The sequence below is a fragment of the Eucyclogobius newberryi genome, unplaced genomic scaffold (assembly GCF_026437365.1).
Source record: "Eucyclogobius newberryi isolate DKJ021-1_F unplaced genomic scaffold, fEucNew1.0.hap1 SCAF_1, whole genome shotgun sequence".
In the NCBI taxonomy this organism is placed as follows: domain Eukaryota; kingdom Metazoa; phylum Chordata; class Actinopteri; order Gobiiformes; family Gobiidae; genus Eucyclogobius; species Eucyclogobius newberryi.
The window spans coordinates 18,165,779-18,192,316 of record NW_027315723.1 but is presented as its reverse complement, the minus strand read 5'-3'; the positions used below and the strand labels follow the sequence as shown (position 1 = coordinate 18,192,316).

The 26,538-nt window shown below is 40.6% G+C and overlaps 1 protein-coding gene across 1 annotated transcript in view; it reads right to left on the bottom strand.

Moving 5' to 3' along the window:
• Positions 1 to 26,538, bottom strand: part of mdga2a (MAM domain containing glycosylphosphatidylinositol anchor 2a) — a 338,648-nt gene that overhangs the window by 254,697 nt on the left and 57,413 nt on the right. Inside the window, exon 4 of the mRNA XM_072449239.1 lies at positions 25 to 221. Within this exon, the coding sequence (XP_072305340.1) occupies positions 25 to 221 (197 nt within the window). The remainder of the gene's footprint in view (positions 1 to 24; positions 222 to 26,538) is intronic.

Genomic DNA, 26,538 nt, shown 5'->3' with positions numbered 1-26,538 from the left:
GTGGGTGTCGTGCAGTCATGTTACCTGCGTGAAGAAGGGCTCGTAGATCTCCACGCCCTTGTCGGAGCCCTGGGTGAGCACCTCCCTCCCGCGGTGCCAGCTGTAGCGCACGGGAGGGTTGGAGTTGGCCACGCAGCGCAGGAACACCGTCCTCTCATAGTAGAACTGCTCCTTGGCCTCGCCAATGCTCTGGTGCACGGTCACGATGGGGTCGTCCAGGTCTGAGCGGCACAAAACGCAGGAGAGCACACGTTTACACAGGTTTACACATGTTTACACCACACTTACACACGTTTACACATGTTTACTCACACTTACACACGTTTACACACGTTTAGACCACAATTACACCACATTTACACCATGTTTACACACGTTTACACACGTTTACGCACGTTTACACACATTTAGACTGATCAATATTAAATATGGTGAGTCGTTAACAAGAAATTATGCACTGTGTTGTGTTCAGATGTGGGCAGTCGGTTTTCTCAAGTCAAATTAAACACAATTATTTTATTTCCTTATAAATCAGTGTTTTGAGGCTGAAATTTCAATAAAGCAGCAACTTCCACAAACCTACATTACAGTTTTGTATTTTATTTCCCCTTATATTTGATTAAATATGTTTATTTATTTTTCTTTATTTCTAAAGGTGCTTCACAGTTTGGTATTAAATGTATATCTAGTATTTATATCATCACATGTATTTTTACGGTTCAAAAATAACATGGACAAACATCTGACCTGACAAAACATCTGACCTTGGCATCTGACCAAGTTGTTTCTTTGTGTAAATGATGCATAAACTTTGACTGGAATGAGCCAGCCAACGATTTCTCCACAAATACCTGCTCGATTGGTTTAAAACTATAATATATATGTATAATATATAGGCATAAATACACCAAATAAAGTCAACATTTGAAAATTGTAAAAACCCGTCATGGGCACTTTAAGTTAACGTAACTAATCACAAACATGTCTGAAATTATGCAGCCGCCATTTTTTGATGAATGTCCAGTGACGTTGTGCACTTTGGTTTCGAAGACGGGGCACGACAGGCTTCTGCTTCTGCCTACTCTGGATTTTGTTGTTATTATCCGTTTTATTTGAATGTATGCTTAAATCAGCTTTAAACACACAGATCTAGAGAATATCTTGCTTTGTCATCTTATATCCCGCAACATTTGACTGTTAATGCCTCGAGACTCCCTCTGAACTCCATTCGCGATCTTTCAAAATGCACGGTCGGAAACTGCGGCGAAATATCCGACCGCGCGTCAATAATAATCACGTGTGGGTCTCTCAAACTGTCGAAGCCACTTTGAAAGGATGATGGTGAGAAACTCTTCCTGTATAGTCATATTTTACGTCCTTATACTCAAAATATGCGCTAAAATGTTTTGGTCATCCAGACGTGCTGTTAAAGTCATTTCACCTTCAAACAAATCAAAGAAAACAATCATTTCAGAGCACAGAAAGCTGACCAACTGAGAATGAGCGATGACCCTTCATTGTGTTCGTCGTGTGTGTGTCTGAGGTTCGGTTTGTGTGTTGGCTGGTCACGGAGGACCTTTGAGAAGCCGACGAGAGGAGCTACTGCCGGAGTCGATAGAAGCAGCCCAAGGACACATCGACTCCAGCGCTCGATAAGAGAGCTTCTCTTCACTCCGAATCAAGAAGAAGATCCGTCAAGAGCGACGAATGCACCGGGAGGAAACATGCTGGACGCTCATCGCCGGCACCAGTGAATGTTGTTCAACTATTTTGCTCTTCTGTTGATTTAAGTGTGTATTTATTTAGAGCGAAAGCAAACAGAAAGTGACAGTGTGAATCCTTTAGACGAGAGGTGTCATCAAAGTCATCATGTCTGCAATTTAAATGATAAAAATCCCAAGCATCTTTTTCATCTCAGGGACAGACTTCACCTACACAACTATAAAAGTCTGTTGCCCCTTGAACAACCCCATTCAAATATTGATTCTGTAAACAAATATTAATACAAATAATTTTAAATTAAACAAACTCAAGGGCACAACAACAATGCACAATCTTGAGTTAGAAATCTAGAAAAAGATTCAGTCGTATATTCTGAACACAAAAACAACACGCTTCGACTTTCATTCAAGAGTCATTCTCAATCTGAGGATCTAGTCTAAGAACTCTGAGCCCTGCCCACTGGACGGAGCCTCCTGATAATAGCATGTCCTGTTTGTCCATTTGTGATACTGTGTCCCCTAAAACTGATCTTCAGTTAATGAGGCAATTTTTGTTAAGAAAAATAATCCTCTTTATGGAGGTTTAAGGTTTAATTTACCCGTAAAATACAACAGCATTTTGAAGCCACGGGGCGAGTCAGCTCTCGCTCTGGTTGAGAATTACTTTTGGATGAGAGTCAAAACATCTTGTTTTTTCCAAAAGAAAGTCCAGATGATAAAACAATCTTTTTCTACGATGGAACTCTCCTGGATGAATGAGAGATTACACCGACTAGTTTATAAATCTACATTATAATTATATGCAAAGGCTGACAAATAAATGTCCCAAAACGCTGCTGGACGTCCATCACTGGAGTTTATTCTGAGTAAACGGCCTGTTCTTTTGGACACAGCTGCAGATTAGAGCCGGGTTTCCCTTGACACCAGTCACTTGGTTATTTGACAAAACTGCTGCGCTTGATTAAAAGGATTGAAAGTTAATCATCTTATGTCGTAAAGCCTCCACAAATGCTGTTCATCATGCAGGGCATCTGTTAGCATGCTAATATTCTGCTTTAAAGGATTGTGGCCGTTTGCGGAGCAGGGTGTGGTGTAAAACGCTGTTTCACTTTCATCCCCGCCTTTTGATGCAATCACTTTTATCATGAGGGAAAAAGTAATTTGAGCAGCGATGATAAGTTTGAAGTGAGTGTGTCTGACCTCTGGGTGAAGGAGAAGCGGCAGAGCGGTAATGAATGAGCTTAAGTGAACAGGGAAAGAGATGAGAGATGAGAGGAGGAAGTAATAAAGTACATACAGTACACGGACATTTTAGGAAACAGTCGTATTATGATTTAATCACGTTTTTCATAATATTTTTGCCATTTCTATATCTATATAATGGATGGGTAAAAGTCAAAGAAACGGGGCTGTGACTTAGTTTGGATTAGTTAACTATTCACACTTTTATTTCTATTGAACATTGAAACATTTTAAATACATTAACAACCAAATAAAAGTGACTGATTCAAAATAGAGAAGTGTAAAATTTATGAAAATGATTTTTGATTCAGGCTGGCACCTGATTGTTGCTTTGTTTGGAACTGTAGCCTTCTTACTGTGAGCTGAAAGGCCTAAAACTAAAAAAACATCGGTCTCCATGGGAATCACTGAGAAAAGCTGGTGGCCAACTCTCCACTGGAAAAGTGACGCAGGGAAAAAACTTTACATTATAGTTTTGGGTTTCATTGCAGGAACATGTAAGTATGTGGTGTTGAATGTTAATAAGTACTTGTAGTTTGGAGTTTCCGTGCTTCACCTGAACGTTTAGGTCAGACTTACTGTGAGTCCAAGTGCTAAACAAAGAGAAAAGCTCGTCCAGCCGCTCTCGTTGCATGAACGAACTGCTGTTAATGCAGTGGCCCTAACGCACACTTAGATAGCTGCATACTTTCGGGCTAGCGCTACGGCCACGCCCTCTTTTGGGTGAAAACAAACGGTGTTAACAAATAAGCGGGAGATACAAATGATGAAAATGTGATCGTTTTACTCGAAAATACAACACAATATTGATACTGGCGACACGGCAGCCACGCACGGAGAAGATGGTGGATCTTTTAATTAAATCCCGATATCCAATCACGATCGTTATACGGAAAAAACTGCGAGAAATACGGGTGCGAGAGAGATGTCCGTATCCCGACATCTACAACTGTCCAATTCAAACTCCAGGTAATCTGTTTGACACGATACACCTCCATCCCTCCAGATTGAACAAAAGAATTCACCAACTTCTCCGTCTGTGGCTGCTGTGTCGCCAGTATGAATATTTGTTGTATTTTGGAGCAAAAACGATCACATTTTCATCATTTGTATCTCCCGCTTATTTGTTAACACCGTTTGTTTTCACCCAAAAGAGGGCGTGGCCGTAGCGCTAGCCCGAAAGTATGCAGCTATCTAAGTGTGCGTCTTCGGCCTGATGGAGCTCACAGGTTGCATTGTCAGGATGCACAAGCGTCAGGGGAAACGGTCTTTTATGTATCGCGCGCAAACGGATTAGAATTTGTTACAAAAAGCTTGAATGGCTCATTTTGACGACTTCTGAAAGACCTGGCAACGCAATCATTCATTGTCCTGTTTAAGGTATAAGGGCCAACCAAGAAAAAAAAAGTGCTGCACTACGAGAATAAAGTCATTAATTAATGAGAAAAAAATACGTTAATTAATGAGAAAAAAGTCTAAGTCAGAAAAAAGTCGGAAATTAACGACAATAAACTCATTAAATAACGAGAAAAAAGTCATTAAATAACGAGAAAAAAGTCATTCATTAATGAGAAAAAAGTCATTAAATAACGAGAAAAAAAGTCTTTAATTAATGAGAAAAAAACTCCTTAATTAACGAGAAAAAGTCGTAGTTTAGGGGCCGATTCAAAGTGACGTGAGCAGTTCACTTTCAGCCCCACGGTCAGGACGCACAAGAACGGGCTTGGATGAGTTGACAGTTTAGAACTACATAAAAGCCTGAAATAGATGTTCAAGTGTTTCCTGGCCTTTAAAACGATGTCTTACGTGTGTTTATTACAAGACAAGACACTGCGTTTAGCAGCACCTTTCCTGTGTCGCATTATTCACAAACTGTTATAATAAACTCTTTCTTACTTTCTCCATGATGCAGCTGTAGTGCATCATGGGCTCAAACAGCAGCCGTGCTCGTGCCACAGCTGCCCGCAGACAGGAGGAGCAGCCTCGCTGTTATATTCACACGTTCTCTGCTCCTCTAAGTTGTTTCTCTAAGTCACTCTTCTGACGTGCTCATTGTGTGCACTTAAATTTTATGCCCGGATTCTAACCTTTTGTCATCCCTTGGACAAACTCAGTCAAACACACAGAACACAAACATATGTCTGCAGTTTGCGCTTCCACTCAGCTCCTGACGCCCGGATCGTGTTTGGCACAGCCAAAAAGCAATATGTTTTACGCACACACATCATCCATACATCATCCATACATCATCCATACATCATCCATACTTCATGGCATGAGCTCCAACACACGCGAGCACCCAACACCGGAGTACGTCATGTTACAGGTCCAGGACCTGACGTGGGACACTGCACCGGGTACATTATTGTTTGTAATGTCTAAAAGGCCCGCATCATAAAGATCGACATCTATTGTGGGCTTTCGTAATCACTTTTAACCAAGCGCCATTTGCGTCCTGGTGGTGGTGTGTTTGTGTAATGAAGACTCCAGACAGATGCATTTGACTGTCAGATCGGCTTCATAGCTTTCAACACAGTTCATACAAAACAGAGCACTGTTACTGGACTGTACCATTATGTCACACTGGGGGGGAGCCGAGAGCCGGGGCTGAAAGTGAACCGCGTATCTGCCTTTATTCTCTTTAAATTATGAGATTTTTCTCGTTATTTAACGAGAATAAAGTAATTAATTAATGACTTTATTCTCATAGTGCCCCACCTTTTTTTTGGGGTTGGCCCTTATACTTCGTCATAGTAGAACCAGGACTTCCTTGGAAAAACGAGACCTACGAATCTCAATAGGACTTTACATGTAAAATAAAGGTAAAAAAGGTCAATTTTGTTGTGTTTTTTCTTTCACAGTCAGGCCACTTGAGTCAAATTAATGATATAAATTATTAAATTAACTGCAGATGTTATTATTTGGTCCTATACACGTTCATGACTATTTGAGCCCAGCCTTTGACAGTTGTTGGGTGCCCTCCTCCTCCTCCTCCTCCTCCTCCTCTTCTCATCCCGCTGCATAAATTATTTCCATTTATCGTATTCGCCGGTGGAATGTTGATGACTTTATGATGATTTTATTTGTAATGTTTTTTTGTTTGTTTTTTAATTGAAATTTAACTCTGCTCATTGAATTAAAACATTGCTTGGTCATCAGTCCTTTAACTTAATGTTATGTGATATGACAAACTTTACAGAAGAATACAAATATTGCCAGTTTGCTCATAAATATTAATAAGAAACCCAATCCTAACAGTTAGAAAAAATAATAAGACACAGCAGAGATCCATGGATATTTGACATAATGTTTCTTCATAATCCGTTTTCTGTCGTTTCCCAATGTTCGGTTTGTCGTTTCGTGCGATTAGTGAACGTCTCACTCTGGTGGTCGTGCGGCGCCGGAGCCGTTAGCGTTTGTAATTGCAGGTTTAGAGGTTCACGCGCCGCTAAATCTGCTCGTGTGCGGCTAAACGCTCTGGCGCGCTAACCTTAGCTTCATACCTCCGCACGCCGCCGACCGTAACCAGGAAGCAGGGAAAGATATGTGACATGAACGAGGGATGAGGGGAGAGAGAGAAACGGGGAGGGAGACTGAGAGAGCATGAAAGGAGACGAGTGAAGGGAAGAGCGAGAGAGAGGGAAGGAGACTGAGAGAAGACAGAAGTAGATGAGTGAAGGGAAGAGCGAGAGAGAGGGAGGGAGACTGAGAGAAGACAGAAGGAGATGAGTGAAGGGAAGAGCGAGAGAGAGGGAGGGAGACTGAGAGAAGACAGAAGGAGATGAGTGAAGGGAAGAGCGAGAGAGAGGGAGGGAGACAGAGAGAAGACAGAAGGAGATGAGTGAAGGGAAGAGCGAGAGAGAGGGAGGGAGACTGAGGGAACAAAGAAGGAGATGAGTGAAGGGAAGAGCGAGAGAGAGGGAGGGAGACTGAGGGAACAAAGAAGGAGATGAGTGAAGGGAAGAGCGAGAGAGAGAGAGGGAGACTGAGGGAACAGAGAAGGAGATGAGTGAAGGGAAGAGCGAGAGAGAGAGAGGGAGACTGAGAGAAGACAGAAGGAGACGAGTGAAGGGAAGAGCGAGAGACAGGGAGGGACAGAGAGGAGCTGAGAAAGAAGAGGAAGAGAGGGGAGGAAGAAGGTAAGGGAGACAGGTGAAGAGAAGAACGACAGAGGGGAGGGACGGAAGAAGAAGTGGATGAGAAAGAAAGAGGGAAGGGACAAAGAGGCAAGGGGAGATGGGAAAAGCGAGAACGGGGGGCAGAAAGGGAAGGAGAGAGAGAGACATGAGCAGAAGAGTGAAGAGATGAATAGAGAAGGCAGAGAGAGATAGAAATGGAGAAGATAAAACATATTGATGGTATTGATAACCGTGAGTCGGCGCGCTGAAGCTTTTGAGGCCCAGAAACACATTAGTTGGACAAACGAGACACGAGTGAGCGATAAGGATGAAAAGAGAGATAAAAGGAGAGATAAAAAGCTGCTTGATTATCACTTCAAGCAATCGCGCGTCCGTTTAACATGATCCACGACAAAAAACACACAGAAAAAATCACACCAAAGGACAAACAACCTGCACCAGCAAACATTAAAAAAACGTATAGAAACGCACAGTTGTATCAGAAAGAATCAGCACGAGTTGAAGTTTTGAGCTTAAATAATGTTTGTTTCATCAACCCTGTTTACAAGGTCCTCTCCCTCGAAGCCTCAGAAATCACACCAGAGATCACAGGTAAAAAAGTCAAACGTCTGGACAGTTTTAAGGCTCGTTCTGTGGTCGAAACGTGCTCCGCGATGGCATCATAGCGTTCACGTTGCCTAAGGGCTTCATTTATTGAGTTATTGTCATTGTTCGTTAGAGATGTCGCGATATCAAACGTTAGCTCCTCCTGCTGTCAGCTGAAAGTGCAGTGTGAACGAATCAATAGGGATGCAATTATTCAGGTCACAATATAATCGTGAGAACCAAATAAATGATAATCGTGACAATTTCAGAAGCAAAATGTAGTTTTTTTGTTCAATCTATTGCCCTAAAAATAGACCTAAATGGAAATAACTTTTTTTATCTGGCTGTTCAGTCCTGCCGAAGTCCACAGATCTGCAGGTTTCCATGGCGTTTTACATCTTATACTGCGGCGATACCAGAAAAAAAATAAATAAATAAATCTCTAACAAAAAGATTCTCTCCACCTTTCAAAATAAAAGGATGTCATTTTACATCATCCTCAAGGACAGTTCTGACCCTTCGCCAAATAATCCACCGACAAACGGAGATAATGTTGTAAAGCGCCTCATTTTTGGACACTTCCTATCATCTGCTGGAGGCCTGGAGGTCCTGCTCCTCACTCGTTCTTGAGGTCTTGCTCCTCCTCCTGTAGAATTTGGTGTTTGGTGATGGAGGACGAAGGCTGATAAAATAAGTTTGATTTATTCATTTTATGACTTCGAGTTCTTATGACAACAATCACAGCTCTTTTTTATGCCGTTTATATATTTGCACCTTAGTTTGTTTTCGCTGTCAGAGATGGATTTGAACCAAACGCAGGTCATAGCAGAGGTCATAGGAGCTGGCACTGCTCGGTGGTGGAGTGGACAGCACATGTGCGCCCTATGTGAACGCCCCAAACTGTTCATCCTCTTCTGTCAGCATGAAGAAGAAAAGATGATGTTTTTGTCCCCACAATAGCCTCAGAGAGATGCCATTATTCAGCTCCAAAGCCGTGATTGTTGCCATGACATTAATGTCACGTTTGGATATCAATTTGTAGTGTCATAATTATTGTGAAAAGAGACATGACAATGTTCTATTATTCATGATTTCTGACACTAGAACCAAACAACAGTGACATCTTAAGTTTTCTCTTTCATTCACAATAAATTATTCTTCATTGGCCTATGATTTTATATATTTATATATAAATATATATATATATATATATATATATATATATATATATATATATATATATATATATATATATATATATATTCCAATGATCCGTGCAGGGTTTCTGAAACTGTGGATGGGGCCCGAGCGATTAAGAGTATTCACCTGGCAACCCTCCAAGCAACTGACTTCACCTTCTTCACCTTCAAGTTTCCTTTTAAGAGCTTATAAACAAAACCTAAAAAGCAAGTGCCACTTCGAGATGACAGAACAAAGGATGAAGTGAGCTCATGACAGACTGAAACGTCCCAAATACATGAAAAGCCGCTTAGTTCTGCAGCAGCAGCACTTTGAGAGCAAAAATAAATACTACTACTATGAGTACTACAACTGATGCTCCTACCATTTAACTAGAACTACAAATATTAATAAAGATTGGGACACAACCATACTGTTTTTTTCTTTTTAAAAACAAAATGAACAGAAAACTGTCAAATTTCTTCTTGCACAGTCTGAACTCTGAGCTTTCAATGTCACAGGACAGACTGTAGACCTTTGAGACCCATTTGTCTGTTTGTTTGTTTGTTTGTTTGTTTGTCTGTTTGTTTGTTTGTTTGTATGTTTTGTTGGGGACAGTACATGTTAGTGAACAAACAACACACGAGTTATAAACACAGGCTGTTGCCATTGCGCACGTCCATCCCTTGTCCCTCATTCACTTTCTCAAACACAGTCTCCTTCAGACACCAGCACACCACAGGAGGAAACCTACGCAGACACGGGCAGAACATGCAAAGTCCACACAGAAAGGTCCCACATCAGACATCTTGGTCCAGAAAAGTGCAGTGCAGGACCCCTGAGCCCCCTGGCCCCTGGCTTAGAACAAGAAGGGAGACTACCCACAGAGGGGAAGAAGGGAATTTATGTGTATTATATTTTGGCAATCTATCTTCAGCTAATTTATTTATGTTTGCAAAGAGCCCCTGAATATGAGACTTCAACAAAACTTGACACAGATGGAGCTGCAGCTTGAGGACATTTTGATTAAACTTGAGACTAAATTGTTTTCCCAATATAAACACTAAATATGCATGTTTTTTGAGTCATTTCAATGTAATTCTTGCTTCATCTTAACCTCAACAACAGATTAGTTGCTGTTAACCGATTCATCTAATAACCCCGTTTATTCTCACTTCTAAAAGTCAGTAAAAATATTGCCGCGCATCATTTCTGTCCAACCGCAAAAGTAGTCCGGCAACATTTAATTACTGATGCATATCACTGCGCCATCCTTTTGCAGAAGACAGCTCAGATTCTATGGTCTGGTCACCGCAATGTTCTGTTATATCTCCGTAATATCCACTAAAAACTCACAGTGGTGCAATTTAAAATCTAAAGTGAATTGAAATATACATCGACTGCATTGGTCTGGCCCAATCACAAACAACAGGACTAAAGCAGGACAAAGCCGTCGCCATCAAACCATTGACCAGAACAAGGATTAAAGCTATTAAGTAGGACTAAAGTGGGTCTATCGGGAGCAGGCCTAAATTATTTACATCAGGCCTAATTAAACCACATTTTAAAGAGGACTAGTCTCATCCAGCTCGAAAGAAGCTTGAAAGGAGGAATACTCCTACCCAAAAGCAGTTATGGTGCATTCCAGTTGTCCTTAGAGTTCCGACTTGTACATTTCGAGCCTTGTAACTCGGAATTTCTACTCAGAAACTCACGGAACATGTCACAGTCCAAGTAAAAAAATCCAGCATTTCTGCGTCCTGTGTTAGATGATATAATATAGCTTAAAGATGGTGTTTTTTCCCTTTAGTTTATTTTGCGCCAGTCGCTTTGAGCTTCTGCAGGTTTAAAAGTGTTGTGTGTCGTTGTGCTAATGTTGCTAACGTCTACACCAAGCTAATGTAGACAAGAATGTACTCTCAAGAGATGTTTAACGAATTATACATGTAACACATATAAAAAGACTTAATTTGATCTGCACTTTGGCTGATTCAAGCAATTTCATCGCTATTATTCACTTAGTAGAGTCGAATATACTGCTCAAGGTCCGAGTTCTGAGAAGCTACCGCGATAACGGAGCTGACTTTGCTACACCCGTCGGTCCCGTCCTGACATACGCAGATTAAGCCCATGCAAACTCTGAAAACGCCCTGTCCATTTATTTACTGTGTCCGCAGCGTTACATGTTAGTGCTTCGGCCGATGAACCGGGGCACTCTGGTCGGCGGACATTCAGCAAAGTCACACAAAACAGATGCAGATAGTGTCATGGAAAAAAATTGAAAATGAAGTATGCGTTAAGTACACAAAATAGGATTCACAAAAAGGACACTTTCAGTTTCCGGGACCACAGATTATATATAAGGTAGCCTGTGTAATGTAAAAATGTCATGTCACTCCATCTTTGTTGTTATTGTCCACAGCGAGCACAGGCCCCTGATAAAGAGGGTCCGGTGCCTCTGTATCGTGCCAGTCGTGCCTCGGGACATGGCTCAGGGATCAAATCTCCTCTCATTGAGATATCTCAAATCTTCAGACCTTGATATTTGTTTGTCTTGAATATCAAGAATCAGAATGTGTGTTGTCATAGTTACGGAGGATGAGGGACAGATACCGTTGTCAGGGACAGTGATATTTACAGTGCGTGAGTAAATAAAGATCCACCTTTTGAGAAAGACAAACTCTGTTATATTTCTTTACTTCTTGGTAATTGTTTGCAGGAATTTTGCAACAATTTGGCGTCACGAATAGGATCCTTCGTCCGGCAGTTTGTCTTCCATGGTCATGTGACGCAGCGTTTGGTCAGCCTTGTTCCTCCACTATTGAGACGTGAGGGCTGCTTCACAGGGCCTGGGACGACAACACCGGTGCTAGGACACTGACATATTGCTAACAAGCTAACTGAAACATACACATTGTGGTGAGTTGTCTTTTTCAATTGTGTCGATAGAAAGGTTTTTATTTTTTTTATTTTATTTTGTCCAAGACAGAAATGAACAAAACATAACAAAAAAAAAGAAAACAAGTTTTTCTTTTCTCTCTCTATCTTTATTCATTTAGGTCAATGCTCCAAAAACTGTTCACACAATCGTATTATCCATGTCCAAACCAGGCCATAATAGGACTATAATTAGGTCTAATCCAGGTCTATAATAGGACTATAATTAGGTCTAATCCAGGTCTATAACAGGACTATAATTAGGTCTAATCCAGGTCTATAACAGGACTATAATTAGGTCTAATCCAGGTCTATAACAGGACTATAATTAGGTCTAATCCAGGTATATAACAGGACTATAATTAGGTCTAATCCAGGTATATAACAGGACTATAATTAGGTCTAATCCAGGTCTATAACAGGACTATAATTAGGTCTAATCCAGGTCTATAATAGGACTATAATTAGGTCTAATTCAGGTCTATAACATGACTATAATTAGGTCTAATCCAGGTCTATAACATGACTATAATTAGGTCTAATCCAGGTCTATAACAGGACAATAATTAGGTCTAATACAGGTCTATAACAGGACTATAAATAGGTCTAATCCAGGTCTATAACAGGACTATAATTAGGTCTAATCCAGGTCTATAATAGGATTATAATTAGGTCTAATTCAGGTGTATAATAGGACTACACCACAGCAACAGAACTTTACCTAAAAGAGGAGAACATATAAGTAATGTATTCATGTCTTTGTATTTCCTGTTTCTTGTTTTCATATTTGTATTCAAAAGTGTTTGTACCTCACCCATTCTGACCCACACTGTCCCAGAAGTCTGTTCTGTCTGTTTTAGGAGCAAAACAAAAGAGACCGAGACACCCAAACGTTTAATAGAAAACTGAAGCTTACTGTTGTGAGCCGTTTCCACTGTCATACCACATATAAATGTGCTTTTACTTTAGATTCTAGTTTATATTTGAGGCAGTACTTTTAAACAACGTGCCACTTGGTTGAACATAACTGATTCTTATGCTTAGCTTTCTGGCCAAATGATTTGTAGCCTCTATAAAAGCTTTATGACATTTTTTGGTCCTGGGATTTTAGGGAGGCAATTTCTACTTGTAATCTAGAAAATAAAACTGTTTAATTAGGCATGTTACGATATTTTAACAGGTACTTAGGGTGAGATGGGAGAGACTCTGTTTGGAAGAGATGTATGGATTTAAATAGGGTTTGACAAGACTTTAGTTTGATCATTGTGATATTTTTAACTCAAAAGATATGAATAACTCATGTGACCGTGCCAAAATGGAGCAAATAAAATATGGTCAATGTAGGTGCCTTCCATGGATTCCATGTATTTCAGCACCAGGGGCTGTTTAGTGTTTGAGAGCTAAAAGTCTTTACAGAATGCACTCTGGGGGCATCATAATCAAGACCCTTTAACCTGCACGAATAAACATTTTATTTTCACTCCTATCATTGGGCCACAAGATTAATCTGAAATTGAATTGTTACAAATGCTAAACTGCAAAGGTTGTAAATGTAATGTCTTTTCTTTGCTGGCAGAAGAGGCACTTGAACAGTTTGAAATAAAAATGCCTCGACATTTTAAGAAAAGTGCAAGGACAGCAGAGGGAGTCTGGGGATGATTTATGGAATTAAAAAATACCTGTTTAATGGGGGGGTAATATATATATATATATATATATATATATATATATTATTTATTTTTTATTTTTTTCAATGTGAGTAAGGTGAAGAATCTTCTAAAGCCAGTGAACTCCTTTTAGGGAACAAAGGTGTGTGAGGGTTCAGATAAAAAGATGAGAAGAATTATCTCAAAATGGCGCCTGGTGTTCAGACCGTCCTCACTGACTTTTGTTTCTCTGTGTTGCAAAAAGAACATTTTCAAGAGCTTGTCCCACTGTTAAACGAACCGTGCGAGTCCAGTTCTAGGCCGGTTCCTGAAGGCTTTGAGGCAGATGTTGAGATGTTTCATGGCGTCCTTCTAGACCTCTGTGGATTTTGGTCCTTTGCCATCACTAGGAGCTCAGAGGCCGATCTGTGTCCGTAGGTCAGCTCTCACCTGCTTTACTCAGGTTCTTAATGTTCTTGGGTTTGAGGTGAGCTCCATCTGGGACTCTGAACCGGTCCAGAATCTCCACTACTGCGTCGTGGTTGGTGCTCATTTCAACCTGAAGCTTTTTGAGCAGTTTCTTCAGGGATCACCAGGTTCTCCACTGAACCCATAGTCTGAGGAGAGTTTTGAGGACCTCCAGTCTCTTCTGTCTTGCTCTAGCGCCCTCTGGAGTGTGGATCTCCGCTGCCTCCGGGTTTTTCTCCTCCTCTGAACTCACAACGTTCACAGGACTCGCTACATCCTGTGGACCTGTAAATTGGTCTTGTTCTTCCGAGATATAGATGAGCTTAATGCCATGGAACGTCGGTATAATCCCTCATTCGTCCAGGCGTGTTCCATTGTAGAAAAAGCTTCAGTTGTAGTCATCTGGACTGGAAAATTAATTTTTCTAACTGAGTCCAGATGACTACAACTGAAGCTTTTTCTACAAACTCTGGAACATTCTAGGAGAAACAATAACATCTCTAAACAGTGGGCGGACCCTGCACCAGAAAATCTAATTTAGATCATTTAGATCATCAAAACAATAAAACGCTTTGTCTGGAGTCAAACCTTTTTCTCACGCAACATTTTTCAACTGAATAATCTGAAATGGCGCGCCCCGTTTGACACTGCGTAATCTTAGCAATCACGTATTCAAATGCTCTTTTTCAAATGGAAGATTGTCACGTAAGAACAGTACAGCGTTCCCTCCCTCAGTACCCTCTGTAGCGCCGTGACAACCGAGATAACAGATGATATATACATTCGCTGTAATGCCAGACCCCCGAACGCAGCCGTGATAGTTTCATTTGCGCGGGTGAAGAGGCTAATAAGACGTATTGGTGATATACAGCACTCTCCTCTGATGGAAAAACACGGAGCAGCCTGTAATTTACGGCTCCCGGCTCCTGCGTCCGTCTCTCGTCCCCGCGGCGACGACGACGACCTCCATCACAGAGACACGCCCCGAAGAACCCTCTCCCGCTCTCCGGACCGCCGTGGGTGATAATCAGCCATTTGTAAAACTTGGAGATTCTGTGTAAGGTTAGATTCACAACCAGCAGTTGCCTGGTTTGGGCGACGTAGAGCCCACGAGATGAAACGAGACATTTGGGTCGAGAAAATCGATTGATCCTTAAAAGCGCAAATAACTAAAATGTCTAATGTCAAACTGAAGCCGTTACCGAACCCTTTGTAGTACAGAAAAGTGTCAGAACTCTTTGTGAAGCCGAGACTGTAGTTAGAAGTGTAGATTCACTCTAGTTGTGGAAACGAACGCTGCACGGGGGAAAATCAGAGTTCAAATCCCACCTAGATTTTCTTATAAAGCTACGGTTGGGAGGTATGGACTGACAAACGGTAGAGTGAGCATTTGTTGGGCTTTGACACTTCCTATTCAAATCTGAAGATGATTTCACACAAAAACCTGATTTAGAAAAGGTTTAGGAAGAATGCCTATATGGCCTATTCATTTACTTTGAAAGACCTAATAGTTTGTGGTTCTGTACAAACTGACCACGGTTCTCCCCAGAATGGTTGATCAGATTGAAAAAGTGGGTGATAGATTTCTTTTAAATTTTATCAGGAGTTTGAGTTTTTATCAGCTGGTGGAAAAAATAATAAATGTAGAAAATGTCAAAGAGATCCGTGCAGACCCGCCAGAATTTTAATGGGTCAAAGTCAATTTAATGAATATTCGTGGGGTTTATTTGTGTGTGATTTTTCCTATCACGTAAAGCACTTTGAACTGCACGAATTGCGCTCAACAAAAAAGCTTTGGGGTGCACGGTGGCAAAGGCGGTTAGCGCTCTTGCCTCCCAAGAAGGAGATCGTGGGTTCGATTCCCGGACCAGACCAACATCACATGATCTCTCTGGGTGGAGTCTCCATGTTCTCCCCGTGTTACCGTGGGTTCTCTCCGGGTTCTCCAGCTTTACATATTACCTTACAGGTCCGCTCATTTCTAAAAGATGCACCACAATGTTGCGATGAATATGTTAAAAGTGCATTATTTACCATTCTGCTTGTCTCTATGACGATTATATTGCTTTGCCTACAGGATGTTACACAGCGTGACGTTAAATGTTGCTATCTCCATGGAGACTGGCAGGTGGCGCTATTAGATTTACTTACAGATCAGATCATTAAAGAGGCAAGCGTAAGTACATCTGTCGTACAATAATCGGTATATATGCGTTTACTTTGGCAGCTCGTGTTTTAGAACTTACAATAATGTACACCTATAACTACACAAGACTTTCTCTCCGTCAGGCCTTCTCTCATCAGGTTTGGTGTTACCGCTCCATCTACAGGCAGCGGAGGGAAAACACAAAAGCTAGCTTAACCCCGACATACTAATACAAGCGCGCGATTTGAGGCAGAAATGTTCGGAACGGGAGACCTCCAGATCGTTGCATTTGACGTCAAAGCAAATTTGAAACATTTGAAACTGAGCGTTTTCTGAGGCACAGAGGGAAACAGGATGAAAGAAACGAGCATGAATTAAGTAGCATACAATTCCAGGTTGTTGTTTTTGATGAGGGAAAGACTCTGTGGCGTGCTTAAAAGTAATACGTGTCGTTTTTGAACGCCAAAAGATTAAACGAGGCTCAAACCAGGACTAAATCAGGAACACATTGTTACAGTTCGATGGAAATCTCAAATACAAACTGAACAAGCGAGCGTGAAGCCAGGGCTGCGTTTCTTAATTACGTCGGAGCCGCGCAGATGACTTATAAAAGAGAAAAAGGGGGGTATCAATTGCTTATTACCGTCATAACACAATATTTTACGATATCCATTAAGGCCAGTATGTCAAAGCGCACACACTGCAGCGGAAGACGGTTCGTTAATCAGTGGAAGCGTTCATTTGTGCTCAAAACTACACTCTAATCTGATTACAGTTATGAGCGTTTAACAATATGAGTGCACGGGTGGTTGTGCACGCCTGCGTCAAGAATGAAACCGGAGAGAGCAGGTCTGAGTGCAAGATGAGCTGACGAATCACTTGCTAAAATGCTAATTGTCAATGTTTTTTACGCTTATTGTGCGCGTTTAAATGTGAATCTCGTCAGTGAGTTTGAGCAAAGAGAACGCTTATGGCAAACATGTGGATATGAATAGATCCGGGCTGAAGAGGCGCTAAGTGGCTGTTTACAGTTTCACACACACACACAACATCAAAATGGAGACTAAACTGGGACTTGAACAGGACCAAACCAAGTCTACATCAGGACTAAAGTGGACACAAAGCAGGACTAAATCAGGACTAAATCAGAATAAGTGTAAGCACGGACTAAGTGTCGATAAACGTGGTCAAATATAGTCTCAGGTAGCACAATCTTGGTTCTTTAATGTATTTCTCAAACAGCTCTCTCTATAAAACCCGCATCATTACAATTCCGGTGAGTAAGTCAGAGACAATTACTAACATTTTTATTGTTTATACTGCATAAAGCTCGGAGGAGAAAGGAAACAAGCAAAAAAACGCAAAAACAAGGTCCTTATTTACTTGTGTGATTATAATCATGGCCATTCCACGTTCACATTTGGAGGGATTTTACACAAACCAGTGGCAGAGTCGTAAGCACTGCAGTAAAAGCCCTGGCAGTGTCCCTGGGTCTGGTTGATTAAATCGGCAAACACAAAATGGACATAAGGCCGATGAAAGTTGTGCCATGTCGATTTTTAAAAGTGTCCCGAGTCGACTTCAGTTGGTTCCATTCTGGGACAGTGCGTACGGTTTTAGGTTCGATACTTGTGGATTACTAGATTGTTTGGAGTGAGGAGTTTTCCCCCATCGACCTAAAACACGGCAACAATGCCAATCCTGCAGCCGGGTAATCTGATTTGGACTGTGGTTCAAAATCCAGAGGAAGGTCCACGGGCATTCGTTATGGAAAAACAACTGCAAGAATATTTGGAGAGCGGCAAATTGTCAAGGTGACTAGTGCTCTCGCCTCACAGCAAGAAGGTCCTGGGTTCAACTCCTGGGCTTTGTGTACATGTTAAGCCTATTTTTTTTTTTTTTTAATCTGATAGTTTATTGTTATGACATATTCATTGGCCATTGTGTTATTGTTATTGTTGTGCTGCATCAATCACCAAGACAAGTTCCTATGTTTTTGAATTTTGTTCCTACCTATTCTGATTCTGATTCTGATTCTGATTCGGGCTGTGTGGGGCCCTTCTGTGTGGGCCCTTCTATGTGGGGCCCTTCTGTGCGGGCGTTCCCCTCTGCATGACTCAACTGAAAATCTCAGTGGTACTATCTTGGCCATACAATTTAAGTCATAAATGTATTGTCGAAATAAAAATATCAATCTGAAAAATGCGGAAAACCCCCCCAAAATAGCTATTGATTCCAGATGACATACTTTCAACTCTTTCCGTCTCAATAATACGGGACAAACAAACGACAATAGACCTTTCAGATGATTCAAAAGTCCATAAAAAAGTCCACATTTTTTCAATTGACCGTTAGATTGGTATTCTAAAAGCAGTAAACATCGATGACATTTATTATTTTATTTATTCCTCCGGAGCAGCTGACTCTCTCTCTCCCTCTCTCTCTCTCTCTCACTCTCTCTTCGGGCTATTGCTAACTAATTTCCGCACTAGGTCGCAGTCATTTGCTCTGGTTAAGTACAATTAGAGCTAATGAAGGTGGCACTGCCGAGGAGTCAATGGGGCGGTGGCAGACGGCGGGCGGCACGGCTCCAAACGGATGGAAAAAGGATGAGGGCCTCGTTAGCGGCGCATGAGACTCTGTAATGTACACTAAAAGGGCTCCCGTGTCCTCCATTACGACATTAGGCTTGATGCATGGACAAAGGGGCGGAAGTGGCGGAGGCGGTGGAGGTGGTGGCGTAAAGGGCAGGGCGATTCATCGAACTGTAATCGAGATCGACAGTCGGCTGTGTCTAATCGTCAGTGATCAGGTTTTGGGGCTCTTTAATGGAGAGGTATGGTTTGGAAAAGAGTTCAAACTTTTTTTTTTTTTTGATAAACGGCTGTAAAGAAAAGAAAACCACATAGAACTCTGCGATTGATTGCCGCATCTATTACAATTGCAAGGGGTTCATGAACATGGGCTTCATTCTTTTCACTGTGGTCCAAAGCAAGGAAAATATAGTATGAAAGCTATTAAGAAAAAAATAATCCATCCCTAACCTGCTGCATGCTGAATTGTATAACATGTATTGATCGCAAAAACAGAATAAAGAGCCTGATACGTCGCTATAAAACGCTTGGGCATGAATTTTGGCAGTGGAACAGAACAAGAATTGAGATTAATATGTTTAAAGCTGCATTTTCAAATCTTCAAACTGTGAAATAAGTAAGTGTATTTCAATCAATTTGGTGTAATCCCTCATTAATCCAGGAGCGTTATATCGTAAAAAAAAATAATACATCTAAAAGTCATTCTCAAGCTGTGGATCTAGTCTGAGAATTCAGAAATGTATCCTACACTGTAAGCCCTGCCCATCAGGCGGAGCCTCCTGATGATAGCCTGTCTGTTGATCTATTTATTTGCGCTAATCTTCAAATTGTTGCAGTACACTTACCGGAAGATTGAACCTTAAACCTCCATTTCTGTTTGAGGGATTCTCTTTTAAAACATCTCTTCTCCTGCTTAGAATCTTCTCCTATTTGTTTTCTAAAGTGTGATTTGTGGCTTTAAGATGAAGATGCACGGCGTTCTGTGGTCCTGAACTCGAGTGTCTTCTGTGCTGATAAAGCCTCTTGAGCAGTGGCTGTTTAATCTCACTTGTACCACTCTTTACCATTTTCTTCACTGCATTGAATTGAACAAACTATTGTTCTTAGGATGAACCAGTATTGCCCAGTGGAAAATAAAATGGGATTTTGTGCACAAGCCCTTTGGCACATTGTTAATATTTCTATGCATTATTTTTTGAGCATGTGAATGATTTTAAAACAGCTTTTTCAGATTAACAAGTGAAGTGTCAGTGGACCATCAAAGCTCAGCCAATCGTAGCGCTGCTCACGACTCTTACTTCAAGGTTGGCAAAATATTAACTACTTTATTATTAGTTGCAGTTAGCCATTTTTGTCACAAAGCTATTTATTAAGATGATATATAGTGGGAGGATTAAATTCATTAATTTACAACAACAAAAAAGCTTTAAATAACATAAAACCAGGTACACAGCGTAACATTATTATTTACTTTGCTGTGAACGCTGTCTGTATTGATGAAGTCCACAGCGTCACGAGGCAAATCCCTTCTGCCTCGAGCCCACTTAGACTCACTGTCTCACCTCCATCTTCCTTGTGACACTTTGCTTTTCCAATTATGCTCTCCAGGAGAAACACAGCTGCGCGGGGGTGGAGCGCTTGTGTGCGCGTGCAATGTGTTTGTGAGCGCGCGTCGTCATCCAGTGAGTCATCTGGACCCGGAGGTATCACCAGGGCTAAGTGCCTTGCCCAGAGACACAACAGCAGTATTCACCTGACGCAGCTGCGATCGCACCGCCAACCTGTGGGTCAGTGGATCCACCGACCTTCATATCAGAAGACGAGCACTCTGCCAGGCTAACGCTTGATACCGTATTTTTGGACCATAAGTTGCACCAGCCAAGAAATGCATTATAGAGAAGAAAAATACATATAAGTTGCACTGGAGTATACGTCGCATTTTTGGGGGAAATTTATTTGATGAAATCCAAGACCAAGAACAGAAATTTCATCTAGAAATGCAATTTAAAATAATAACAGATTAGAGAACATGGTGAATAGGTGTACGTATGCTAACGCTAACACCTTCAGCTACATGAGGCACAGACAGAACTGTGGTAAGTGTCTGGTATGTTAACGCAACATATTAACAGTTATTCAGATAACTATAGCATAAAGAACATGCTAACAAGTTTACCAAAGCATCAGTTTTACTCCAAATCACTAAATCCATTGAATTCTTCTTCCTCTGTGTCACTTCTAAACAACTCCAAAAACTCCAGAGGTAGAGGAAGTGCAGATTCTTGGTCTGCGTCGCTTAGAGCCTAGAGCGCCCTCTTGCGGTTGCCAGTGAAAAAATAATGAATAACATCACATATAAGTCGCTCTGGAGTGTAAGTCGCACCCCGACCAAAACTATGAAAAAAGGTGTGATTTATGGTCCAGAAAATATGGTAATACCATCGTGATCACAAACACTTCGACAATTACCATGTCCTAAATTGGCAGTAAGGATTTTAACTACTTTTAAACATTGCACAATACGATCCTGTAAAATATGACGAGACGTTCCTAATCTGTCCTTAATGGAAGATTTGTAAACAAAGTATTTTTCAAACGAGACTAAAAATGTTCAATATCCCCTCAAACGACCTCATCAAATCTTGTCTGGGACTATCATCTTTTTTCAAAATAAGTAAATATGTAATCCGCAGACTAAGCTCCATTTCTAATGTGATGCTGTATCGTTTAATTGGGACGTTTGTGAATCAAGATGATGAACTTAATCTCCATGTGGCCGGTGTTTGACCAGTGAGAAAATAGAAAGGAGCATTACGTAAACAGGGCTCAGTTGGTAATCGGTTGCTAACAGTTTAATTCCTTCTGTCAGCTTTGGCTACTGCCACTGTGTCCTTGGGCAAGGCACTTCATCCAGATTCCTTGGTATGTTCAGTGTTGGTGTTTGAAGAGACAGAACAATAGCCACGCTTTTGCCACTGAAGGTGAAAGAATAATAAAGAAGTGTTTGATTATTTGGTCAGGACAGTGCGTGTTAACGAACATACATGACACATGTGCTGTAAACACACCGGATTGTGGCCACGGGCTAATTTCCATCCTGCATTCACTCTCACAGCACACTCTCATTTACGTTAAAATATATATTATGCATTATTTGTGTTCTCGTTGGCCTTTAAACATGCTCTCGAGTGCCTTCGCTTTAGCATCTCATGTTTCAGAACATAAATAAATAATGTATTCACAAAGGGAAATAATTTGGCAGGGAAAAAACAAAAGCTAGCTTGCCCGACATGCTATTATAAGATAAGATAAGATAGCTTTTATTTGTCCACACAATGGGGAAATTTCTATGTTGCAACGCAAATAGATACACAAGTAAAAGAACAGTTAACTTATATCACGCAATTGTAGTGAATGCAACTTAAATGCTCAGAACGGACTTAAAAACTGTGCAAGAGTCCTCCGGATCTTTACCTTTCATGTCCTAATGCTGGGAAACTTGAAACAACAGGATTTATGAGGCTCAGAGGGGGACGACCTTGCCAAAAAAGTGTAAATGAAGCAAAATTCAACTCCAGGGTTGTATTTGATGAAGGAAAAGTGTTTTAAGAACTAAAAGAAGAAGAAGAAAAGCGCATCATGATCACTTTACTGTAATGAAGGGTATTGATGAGGTAAAATAGAGACAAGGAACCTCTCTGTAAATTAAATCGACTTGACTTTGCGTAATGACACGCCCCCGCCCCAAGGGAGCGCGTCCTTGGGAGAGTAATGAAATGCCGGCGAACCGGTCCGCACGCCGCCATCAAACACGCGCCAAACATTTGCATAATGTACAGCTAATGTGCTGAATCACTGTGTCCGTGATTCAAATGAGCCCGGGAAACCTTCCGGACGGCTCGGCTGGCCCATTCATCACCGCGCAGCATTTACATCCAAACGCACTTCAGCGCCGCGCCCGATACGTCTTAGTCTACATACATTACCGCCGCTTTTTAGGAACGCTCAATGCATCAACTCGTACCGCGTAATCTCATCAGAACCATGCTCAAAATGGATCCAGGTCTGATGCAGTTATAGGCAGAGGCGGGTACAGTGCAGTTACATTAGTTGAATATTTTGAAGTACAAGTCATTTTCAGGCACCATTTAAAGGTAATTTGCAAGAGAAAACAGTTGTCTATGCGGGTATACATGGAGGCGAAAAATATACAAACATATACCATATTTTACAGACTATAAGTCGCTCCGGAGTAAAAGTCGCACCAGCCAAAAAATGCATAATATAGAAAAAAAAAAAAACATAACATTAACAGTTATTCAGATAACTACAGCATAAAGAACATGCTAACAAGTTTACCAAAGCATCAGTTTTACCCCAAATCACTAAATCCATTGAATTCTTCTTCCTCTGTGTCACTTCTAAACAACTTCACAAACTTCAGAGGTAGAGGAAGTGCAGATTCTTCTTCTGCGTCGCTTAGAGCCTAGAGCGCCCTCTTGTGGTTGCCAATGTGAAAATAATCCAACATGTGAAATGCGGTTGCCAGGGTGAAAATAATGAATAATATCACATACAAACTATGATAAAAGGTGCGACTTATAGTCCGGAAAATACGAAATTTTGAGTATTCCCAAAGACAGAAAACCAAGGCACTCTGTCATTTGCAAAAAAATCATTAAAAAGCCTTTATTGGAGCATGGCTTGAATATATAAAGGTTGTATATTTGTCAGCGTAACAGTTCTCTTATTTGAGTAAATACGTTGGAGTAAATCTACAAGTGACACATTATTCCAGATATTTTTTTTGTTTTTTCTCTCCGTAAATTGGGCCATTGTTATTTTAGAATTCCACCATCCAATTACTCCAAACATAAATCAGCTGTTACTTCCATGCAGTTTCTTTTACTTTGCATCACATGCTGCCAAATCTGTACTTAAAGCATTATGCAGAATCGACTTTGAGGAGTTTTTATAATCATTTCCCCTTGTAATTTAAGCACTCTGAGTTGTATTGTGAGTGATTAATGCATGTTTGAGTCATCTTTATTCTCCTGAGAAGAATCAGAATCAGACAAAGGTTTATTGCCAATGTCAGTGAATAAGAAAAAGATTCACAAAATAGGAACTTTGTTCGATGAAAAGGTGAAACATGATGCAACAATATAAAATTGCAAAAAAATATAAAAAAAAATAATAATAAAGAGGCATGAATAAAAAATTGGTTAACTAAAAAAGATGTCTAAATACTTTGACTGAATATACACACATACGTATACCGACACACGCCCCCTGCCCTTTACGTACTTTCTACTGCAGTATTATTTTCTCAGCGTTCTGCAGCGTCGCACAGTTGTTTTGGCACAAATAAAATGCACAAAAATGAAATAAATCCTAAGCGTTCTTGTTTTTATTGTGAACTCGTCTTAGATCTATGACATTAATCCTCGGGTGTCGTGGATTCTAGCGCAATGCACCCTGTTTTTTCTCCTCGTTACTCTGTAATGTATTTATTTAAGCGCCATGTTTCCTTCGTCTTTTGTTGGTCCTTTGCCGTTGTCCTGTCCACATTTACGTTGTGTACTGTTAAACGTAAAATAGTTTAGTTGTGCATTTCATCCCTGTATCATTTTGCCATTTCGGTCATTAAATGTTTTTAATTTTATCTTGGGTCCTTCTTTTGATTCTTTTGATGACAATAGGTCTTCTTTAAGGAAAGGTAAAATGCATACAAGACAGATCCGGGCTATAAGTCGCACTGGAGTAAATTGCATTTTTGGGGGATTTTTTCAAAATAAAATCCAAGACCAAGAACAGACATTTACTCTTGAAATGCAGTTTAAAATAATAACAGATGAGAGAACATGGTGAACAGGTGTACGTATGCTAACGCTAACACCTTCAGCTACATGAGGCACAGACAGAACTGTGGTAAGTGTCTGGTATGTTAACGTAACATATGAACAGTTATTCAGATAACTATAGCATAAAGAACATGCTAACAAGTTTACCAAAGCATCAGTTTTACCCCAAATCACTAAATCCATTGAATTCTTCTTCACTCTGTCACACATAAGTTGCTCTGGAGTATAAGTCGCACCCCGGCCAAACTATGAAAAAAGGTGCAACTTATAGTCAAGAAAATACAGCACCATTTTACTCGTTACATTTTACAACTATGCTCAATTCCGAATACAGGATGAGAAGTTAACGTCCACAAAATTACAATTTATTGTGTATTCGTAATGAGTAATCCGATTCTACGTTTGCTTTCAGGTCTAAATGCTGTGCAGGTATCGGCGGATAGATTCCACTGCCCGAACTCAATTTAGTACAAGGTATCCTCTCAATATACAACAGATCCACGCTTTTCTCCAAACATTTAAATTGCAGTGAACTTCGGAGCCCGCACGCTTCTTGATGATGTGCAAACGGGAAGTAAATTGGAGCCGGGGGAGCAGAGGCGAAAAGCATACATTTGTTCTAACATGAAAAAGCTACAAGCTGCTTTGTTTAGTGGATGTCGTTTTAAAAGGGCCGGAGGTTTTTCTAATCTATGTGTAAATGAACAAGAGCGAGCTTCGAGCGGCAGGTGCACCGGGGGGTCTCGGGGGCCCCTCTCTCTCTCCCCGACTGAACCAGAACGCCACGGCACAAGCGTAAACAACTAACTCTTTGGGAAGTTCTCTGCAAAACAATCTTTTTTTGCTTCACTGTAATAGAAGGCGCATGTTTTAAGTCCAACTGAGCGACGTGTCATCCATTACTACAGGATTGGATGAGTGAGAGATTGTTTGGGCTCATATTTGTACAAACTAAAGTCTGGGCCCTGAAGAAGCTTCTGGGAGATGTTTAAAACAAAGTCTAGCTGTATTCAACTTCTTTCAGTATCGTTAAATGCCTGGATGTCTCAAAACATTCATAATTTTATTGTATAAACTTATTGGCTTATTATTAACTTGTCCAAAAGAGTCATGTATTGATTTTTCCAATGATGTTAAAGTTGCACCATGTAACTTTTCTGGTGGAGGGTCTGCCACCTGCTCTTCTGCATGGAATGTTCCACAGAACAGACTATATTTTAACTATATATACAAAATATAAGAACCCTATACATTTACAATGGTTTGTAAAGGGTCAATTATTTTTTCCCTATACAGACAGTATATTTACCCCAAAACTGGCAACCTCCGCAATTTGGAAATTGCACCAATTCAAATAACAATTTTGATTTGACTGGGAGATATGGTGCGGACAGAATTGATATCATATAAAAAAAAATTATGTCAAAAAGATACTAATAATAATATGTTATCTGCTACCTGGAGATGTGAAATATTAAAATAATCAGCTCGGATCATCACTAAACTTAAAACTGGTTTGCAACATATTCCTGTTCCATTCAACAGCGTCTGCAGGAGTGGTTCAGTGGGAGAGTGAAAGTACTGTAACAGTTTAGTGTTGATAGAGTCGAGGATGGAAGTAAACACCAGAGCATTGTCTGCATGTAAAGATGACTCTGAAAATTGGCAGTTGGGAGATGGTTAATTCAGAAGAAAAGCAGAGGTCCGAGTACACTACCTTGCGGGACACCAACATTATAGTTTAAGGCCTCAGAATTGACTTGACCAATGTCTAATACTTGGAACCACAGATAGGATTATAACATTTATATCGATATTGCATTTAAAGAAAAAAATAAAAATAAAAAATGAAATCTGACCAACAAAAAAGTTTATGGAAAAATCATTGATTAATGCGGAACAGAAAAGAAATGCAGAACAAATTCCAATCAACACCTTTAAAATAGTGCAAACAGAGAGAGAAGAACATTGCACAAATAGATAAAAGAGCCACGTTAGCATGTAGCACACAGCTAAC